The sequence below is a fragment of the Quercus robur genome, chromosome 2 (genome assembly GCF_932294415.1).
Source record: "Quercus robur chromosome 2, dhQueRobu3.1, whole genome shotgun sequence".
Taxonomy (NCBI): Eukaryota; Viridiplantae; Streptophyta; class Magnoliopsida; order Fagales; family Fagaceae; genus Quercus; species Quercus robur.
Genome location: NC_065535.1, coordinates 23,627,742 through 23,636,014, shown reverse-complemented (window position 1 = coordinate 23,636,014; position 8,273 = coordinate 23,627,742). Strand labels below are relative to the sequence as shown.

The window sequence follows — 8,273 nt, the reverse complement described above, 5'->3', positions numbered from 1 at the left end:
AACAAGGCAAAAGGCAGAAGACGGAGGGAGAAAAAAGAAGAAAAGAAACACAGAACAAAATAAATTCAGCTTAAGCTTGAGCAAAGATCTAACGTGCAAATCAGTGAGCAGAAATGCTTATGCGTGCAAATATCTGGGACAGTTCACAGCTGCCAAGCATAGCTCTAGAGACCATTTGAAAACAAGAGAAAGTGGAAGCACCATATCAGAATATAAGGAACCAGAAGAAGTCATGAACCCACATCAGGCTGTAAAATATACAAATAAATGCATTAAACTGTGTTCAGAAAAGGGGAAAATTTTTATTTTTGCCCAGTTGTGAATATGGGGCAACCTTCATTAGTTCTTCCTCTAACCACGAGGAATCAAATCCAATTGAACAATGGAAACATTCAATTATAAATAGATGCGAACAATTAGAAATATGATTATGAAAACGAGAGAAATATGAGTGCAGACGATGGTGCAGTAGCAATGACTTCCTCTTTTGCGCATTAATTCTCGAAACATCTGCCCACTTGCATACCTGTAACCACAGTGATAAAAGACTCACAATCATACATTGATACATATGAGAAAATACATAGGATCAATAAGCATCTAAATCCAAACCTGACAGATTTTCAACCCATAGGACTTTCAGCATAGTTCTTCTGTGCACATACAGAATGTCTTTTGCCACAAGACCTAGAAAATTGCAGTGAAGCAAAAAAGGGTTCAAGATATTTTTCTTAAATAAAAAAGAATTAAAGATTGGCATACAGATTAGTAGTATGATATAAATACCATATAGAAATGGCAATTGAAAAAGGATGACTCACCTAATTCACAAGATTTGCCCATCATTATCTGCTATTATTATCTTCAATATTGCTAGCTTTCTGATTGGTACTGCCTTTGGAATCAACGTAAGGGGTTAGAGGTGGGAAAGAAGGGACACCCTGCAATATGAATTTGCGGCCACTTTTCAAGTCCCCTGAAGAGCTTGACCCTAGCTCACGCGAATGCCTCTTGGGAGGAGAAACTCGCTTCCAATTTGGGCAACTTATTTTAACAGAGTTACGTGGTGTAGCACAATCCTTCAATATCTCAGGAGTGTCATCTTCCAGAATGTCACAAAACCCACTGTTAGGGTTAAGGCCCTGAAGCGATTTGGTCCCACCAAACCTACTCATCGGAGTAATTGGTGAACTACGCCAACAAAGGGAACCACTAGATGAGACATAGGCAGTTCCAGGAGAGAGTTGAACTGGTGAAATGTTCTTCCACTCTCTCATTTTGGATGAAGTTGAAGAAGCCATGGCTGTCAAGGGTTGATCTGATAGTGGAGTTAGATGGCATATATTTGAAACTGCATCACCTTTTGGTGAGAATTGGTCCATTACCTCCACGTTATTGTAGTCTAGTTGCCAATCATAAGAACCTACATTCAGTGATTCTTTACTTTGCAGAAGCATGTCACTGCTATTCAAAGTTTCAGGAGCTTTTGGTTTATCCGCGCAAGATGACAAGATGGTAAGATCAGATTCCGGTGATTGGAGGTATCTTCTAGAAAGAAGTTGGGATTTTGGTTCAGCCATTCCATTACTAGATTTTTTATGCAAGGGGAAGGAAAAAATAGCAATTAGCAAATAAGTTCAGTTTAAAGTAATGATTTGAATTATTTTCAGAATAAATGAGATATTCCTTTATATTTCTTGCTGAGAAAAAGTTAGATGTCATCATCAAAGGATCTTACCTTGAGTACTGAAATGATGGTGTCAATGGAGTGAAGTGCTGATCATACAACTCAGCCTGTAAGAAATCTTCCTCGGTTGCCACCATTTCTAGCTTCTCATTAAATATGCCTTCAAATTTTTCCTCACCAGCTCTCTCCCTAACCATTTCTTTTGTCACACCAAGCTCAGTAGCACCATATTCTGAAAAGCCAGCAACAATGAATTATTTTAACCAAAATTACAGCAACTGATTTTTCACCCTTTTCTTGAGTATTAAAAACATGTCAGCTGTGGTATTCCAGGAATCACTTCATAATCCTCAAACGAAATACTAAAACTTTGAACACTTCCCTAGGGCAAACCAATCTTCTAAGGTTCAGTACATAATAAATTTGTAACAAAGAATGATCATAAATAGTCATTAAGGCCTATAAAATTAATCTTTGATTGCTACTTTATAATATACTTAACATGAGCGGTTGTTTAACATATGAATAGAACCCTCCTATATTTCGTTCTCTTATATTCTGATGCATAATAAGGAAAAATTGATTGTATTAATGACAATATTATAAGGAGTTGAGAAACAGAAGCTCTTAGGATATGTTCCTACCTTCCTTTTTGCCATAGACATTTTTACATCCATCGCACCGACATCCACTGGAGCATCCTACATTAGCCTAATGAAAATGAAGAGAAAGAAAGTTAAACTAGAGTGATTGGAAAACAAAAATAGTTACAAGCCTGATGATTATGTAGTTTTAAAGAATATAAATATGAACCTGATAGCACTCGCAATATTTCTTAAGACACATTGACTTTTTGCAGTTGCAGCCTCTTTTGTGCCTCACAGAGGATGGGGGCACTTGATTTCTGTCTTCCTATGTTAAAGAAAATGCAATAATCAAGTTGCTAAGTAAGAATACAACTAAATTTGAACTGAAGATTTCATACCCGATTATTGAACTCAGTGACATGTTGTACAATCTTGGGAGCAAAAGCAAGTGGATTACGGGATTCTATTTGTTGACGTATTTCAAGAACCGTATCTTCATATTCAGGTTTGTTAAAGCACCCTTGGCAAGCACATGGTTCAGCACAGTAGATTCCAGCAGCAAAGCAATCACAATAACTGACAAGGGAGAAATCATCTTTAATATGACAAAACATGTTTACAAGTGTAAACTCTTAGACAAATTTACTTACAGTTTCAAACACTTGGTCTTCTTACAGTTACAACGCTTGCAACCATCACCATCAATGGTGCTTGAAGTTTTCTTTCTGAAAAATAATGTACAATTTAGTGGCTAACTCAACAGTCACAAAATAGAGATAGAATACCATACTACAAGAAAGAAAATGTACCTTTTCTTTTTGGGGCTTACTTGGCTGTACTCCTCATTACTATCAACTTCTTCAGAGTTAAATTTCCTCTTATCATGTGGAGTTGTGTCATACTCTATAGGCTTCAACAAATTCAAAGGTTCTGTAGTGTGGGGAGACTCACAAAGGGCAGAACTTGCAGCTATTGAAGCCTTAGTTTTGTACCTCACATCTTCAGCAATAAATGCAATTTTCTCAACTACATTTGATGAAATCGGGCAACTCTTCATTTTCTCCAATGAATGAAAATTCATGACAGATGCTGACTTCATCCCCTGTACTCCCATATAATCCTCTGCAAGTTTGAGCCTTGCAGTGGCACCACAAGTTACCGGCACAGCATTGACAATGCTATTCAAATGCAAGCCAATACTGGATGGCTTGGAAATTGATAAGGGAGAGTTTCCACTATATCGTGGAGGATACAAACTAGTCCTAGATTGGATCACTTGTCTCCTACTAGAAGCCGCAATTAAATCTGCATGAGATGATTCCAAACTTTTTAATTCTGCAACAGTGGCAGGTGACCTTGAAGTGGTTACTTCATTAGTAGGATCCAAGGAGCCAGCACTATTTTCAATAGTGTTCAATAAAGCCTCTTCAAACTGAAGGCAACGTCTACGCAAACCTCGTTGATTTTCACTGGCCTACATATTAACTTTCACAATTATTATACTGCAAAAAGAAAATCCTAATAGGCAAGTAGAGCCACAAGGCCATGCTTGGTTCATGTTTAATGAATTAAGCCAGCAGCTAGCACTTTTCATTAATTATGCATCAAAAAATTAAAAAATGAATAAAATCATTAAGGAGATTTGACTATTTGTTGGCCCACTGCATATCATTTTCCTTTTGCATAATACAGTGGTCAAGAAATGTCCCCAAAGGAAAAGTAATCACGAGTGTGCCATAAAATCTTCAGAAGCATCTTTTTGAAAATGGCTACCATGTGGGGCTAAAGCATGACAAAGATCCCCCTATTACTACTCATGCGAGATCCAGGAACCAGCCCCTTCTGCCACAATCTAAAACTCTTTTCCCTATAACTCCTAGAGCCTTTCCATAAATAAAGATTGTTCAAAACATCTGATTCAATAAATTATTTTCCTCCCTTTTTCTATTAAGTATAACTTATTGCAATTTCTAAATTCTAATGATGCAGATTGAACTCAAGACTCTTGCCTGGGCTAAAGCATGATAAAGATCCCCCGATTGCTACTTATGCAACATCCAGGAACCAGTACCTTCTGCCACAATCTATAACTCTTTTCCCTGTAACTCCTGGAGCCTTTCCATAAAGAAAGGTTGTTCAAAATATCTGATTCAATAAATGATCTGCCTCTCTTTTTCTATTAAGTATAACTTAATTCAATTTCTAATGATACAGATTGAACTCAAGACTCTTACCTGTTCATTGTAAGCTGCCTTAAAACTTCAATGATTTTAGACAAGATAAATAAAGATGTCACCCAAAAGACAAAAAATAAGGTAAAGTTTTAGGTCATGAAATTCAGATTAGATCATCTATTTCCCAAGCTAGGACCTAGTGAAGGTGGTTCAACCCATACACATGATAGCCAAAGTCATGATGCAACAAATTCGGCATTACATCCACCTTAAGAATCACAAAGCCATATGATGAGACTTCACAAGTTATGGTTGACTTTTCGTCTATTATACTTGAGTATCTATTTAATGGACAGCATTATATACAAAGTACAATAAAAAAGGGGGCCAAGGTATAGACATTTTAGCAAACCTCTTTCAGGCAAAAGGAAGAAAAGGGGAAGGGGGAAAAATATAAGAATTAGTAATCAGGAACTACTGCACACCAATGATCAACAAAAACCTCAAATGTATTCAATGTAATATGAACAACACATTCCATCTATTATAATATGCATAGAATTTTATCTGAAACTTTAAATCAACAAACCACCCCCACCACCCCCCCCCCCCCCCCAAAAAAAAAAAAAAAATTGGTCTAATATTCATCTTAAGAGTATTATATCTCCTAAAGTAGCAGTTATAGTATTAGAAATAAATAAATAAAAGGATGTACATGGACAAAAATTAGTAGAGGAAATGGAGATGAGCTAAATTGTATACCTCAGGATTGTGCAGGATAAGGTTCCCAACAGGTCTATGTGGGATTGTTGCCACATTCTCACCATTGTCTTCACACACCTGAACAATCTGTGATGGTTTAGACAGTGATTGAGGAGTAGAATCACAACCACCCTGTTGGCCACCTCCTGCATTCTGCAACATAAAAGCTCATGATCAATGGAAACAAAACATGAAAATCAAAAAATCATCTTAATCAAACTACATGGTCCTACTCCTAGTCACTTTTTTAGTTTTTCATAATAAATGTAGAAAGCAAAATTTTGTGTTACCTGACAGGATGCATCTTCATATTGTTGTCTTTGAAAAGCATGGTCTACAGATAAATCAGACTCAATAGTTGGGCATACATCAGTTGGCCATCGACCGTCCCTTTGTAGTTCCTTAGTATTAAGTGACTTCACATCAAATGTTGGCTTTCCATGGAGATCCTCTTGAGCTTGCTTTGATAAAATAAGTGGTGCCTTTACTTCTGTCCCTGCATCCTTACCCATGTCATGTTTATCATCAAATTTAATGGTATTCTTTGAGGCAGGTAAGCCAGTTGCTGATGATTCAGGTAATATACTAGATTGATTCAGAGATGCATTGGCTGAATCCACAGAATGAACAGTGTCCAACTCCACAGGATCAGCAAAGTATTCATCAACACATCCCGAGGAACTGCAGGGTTGTGCTTGAGCATATTTCTTAATTTCAGCGTCTTTATGAGCATCAGTGATAAACACCCTGCATAATTGGGTCACAGATTTCTTGGACTCACCAGGATCATCAGCAGATTTCTTTTCTTTGTCATCATTACAAGATATTTCTTCTTTTGATGATAAAAGGTCCTGAGGCCTGATGTGATTTGTAATTGTCATGTAATCAATGGCAAAAAGAATTCATGCACAAAAGAATTCATATAAAATTTGGGGGAAAAAAGCCTTAGATCGAAGGCAACTCTGACCTCTTGAGAAGAAATGTTTCAGAGTTTGAACTTATGCGTGATGATGTGAATACAAGAGGAGGAGAATTAAATCTAGGAAACCCTTGTGCTACTTGCGCAGCCTTGACAGGCTTAATTGGCGAAAGGTCGCTAAACAGACAAGGGGATTCCTAAAATCAAAGGAAAAAAAATGATAAGGCACACATTGTTCATAATATTGTACATAAAAAACCCATTCAGTTACTCCACAATACTAAGGACATGTTCTTCCTTAAGTTGCATCCATAAAAATTAAAAATTCAAAAAGAATATTCCTAGCATCCATTTGAAACCCATGAGGTAGCATGAGCATTTGAACTTTCTTTATTAGTTTTCCTTTTCAAGTTTAACAGGGCTCTCCGTGTGAGAAACAAAAGTTAATGTGCCACTATGAGACATAAATCCTTGTAGGAGAAGAAACACTAGTGAAATTACAAATGTGAATTTACCAAATCTCCATACCATTGGTAAGATATGGAAGACCACATAGATTACTACTATTTTGTTAATTAAGTTAAAAAGAAGTCCATAGTAGTATCTGTATTATTGTCTTGACTTATTTAAAGTGTTCCAAGTGCTAACATACTTAACAGAACCAAGTTTCAAGATTCAAATGCCCTCTTTTCACTCGGTTTTGATGGGAAAAACGCATCAAATGAGCCAAAAACAGGTCCTGTCGGTTTATTAGCCCAAACGAGCAAACAACAAATGAACCCCTTTGCAGAAGATATAAACCACAACAAACTTGAAAAGTCCAAGCTGTAATAACACACATGTTTGTAGAACTACAATGTACATATCCCTCAATTAATAAAAATAATGCACAACATATATACTTATCAAAAATGAAATAATTCACAATATTCCAAATCGATAACCCATTACTAAACAAACATAAAAATAAAAAATAAAACCTGAATTCATTGAAAAAATTCCCCAAAACCCAATTCAAATGCGTATCCCACTAGCAGAATTAAGCAAACAGCATCAACCCTATCTACATTGTCGAACCTTGTAATTTCAACCCACATTAACAATATATATATATATATATATATATAAACCCCCCACCAAAAAAAAAAAAAAAAAAAAACAATGCAACAAGCATAAGAGTAAAGTAAGATCTACAACACAAATTCCATTAATGTAAAACATGAAGTAACCAATTACTACTACTAAGGCGACAGAACCCCAGTTGTAGGAAGTGAAATTACTTGAACTGACAGAGAATCTGAGGTAGTTGTGGTTTTGGTTTCAGCAGATTGAGGGGAACCCATTAGCATGAAACCTTGACCTTAACCTTAACCTTAATCCTAGAAACCTCTCTCAGCATCTTCTTCGTCTCTCTCCTGTGAGAAAATCTAGTGATTGTTTGTTTTTATTTTATCGAAGTAGAAAAAAAAAAAAGATAGACATTCTGAATGAAGACGATAGGCTAGAAACGCGGGCGTTTAAACACACAAAATAAAACCGAGCGGGAATTCTTACACTTTTCTGGGTCGGCTCCAAATTTTTATTTTAACGTTATACTTTAGGTTTGGTTTTTTCTAATCTTTTAGTACTTTTTTTTTTTTTTTTAAGTTTTTTTTTTTTTTTTTTCGTTTTTTCGAATTTTGTAAAGCTAACATTATCTCTTTTTTTCACAATTTTGTTATAACCACTTACTGGATTTGTTGTAATTAGAACAATAACACTTTTGCTTGGATAATAGTAAATTATTTACAAAAATAAATAAATAACAACAAATCATATCATCCTATCCAAAAAAAAAAAAAAAAAACAACAACAACAAATCATTTCAATAATTGTTAAAAAATTATGTAAAAATGTTGAGTCAATTGTTATCATTATCAATAAGTGAATTTTTTTATGTAAAAATGCCAATCAATCACGAGGTTGTTGTAGGTTGTTGTTTTAGATATGATTTGTTTTTTGAGTGGTAAGATAATATATCAATTGAATTATTTCAATGAAATTTAAATGATCATCTATATGTTATGTTTTTTTTTTTGGTTAGAAATTTCTAATAAATCTCCCCCACTCTAACGAAAATTATAAGCTCCTCACGATAAACTACT

The 8,273-nt window shown here is 35.4% G+C and overlaps 1 protein-coding gene across 1 annotated transcript; it reads right to left on the bottom strand.

The window, feature by feature from the left end:
- Nucleotides 1–278: 278 nt before the first annotated feature.
- On the bottom strand, nt 279–7,763 carry LOC126712966 (uncharacterized). The gene is made up of 14 exons (XM_050412522.1): nt 7,684–7,763; nt 7,410–7,544; nt 6,178–6,326; nt 5,501–6,068; nt 5,211–5,363; nt 3,084–3,748; nt 2,925–2,999; nt 2,673–2,850; nt 2,501–2,599; nt 2,332–2,398; nt 1,739–1,919; nt 822–1,587; nt 613–687; nt 279–526 (listed from the first exon to the last, which is right to left on the bottom strand). Exons 2-12 carry the CDS (start codon nt 7,476–7,478, stop codon nt 846–848), a joined length of 2,946 nt encoding a protein of 981 aa, XP_050268479.1. The 5' UTR covers nt 7,479–7,544; nt 7,684–7,763; the 3' UTR covers nt 279–526; nt 613–687; nt 822–845.
- Nucleotides 7,764–8,273: the final 510 nt, after the last annotated feature.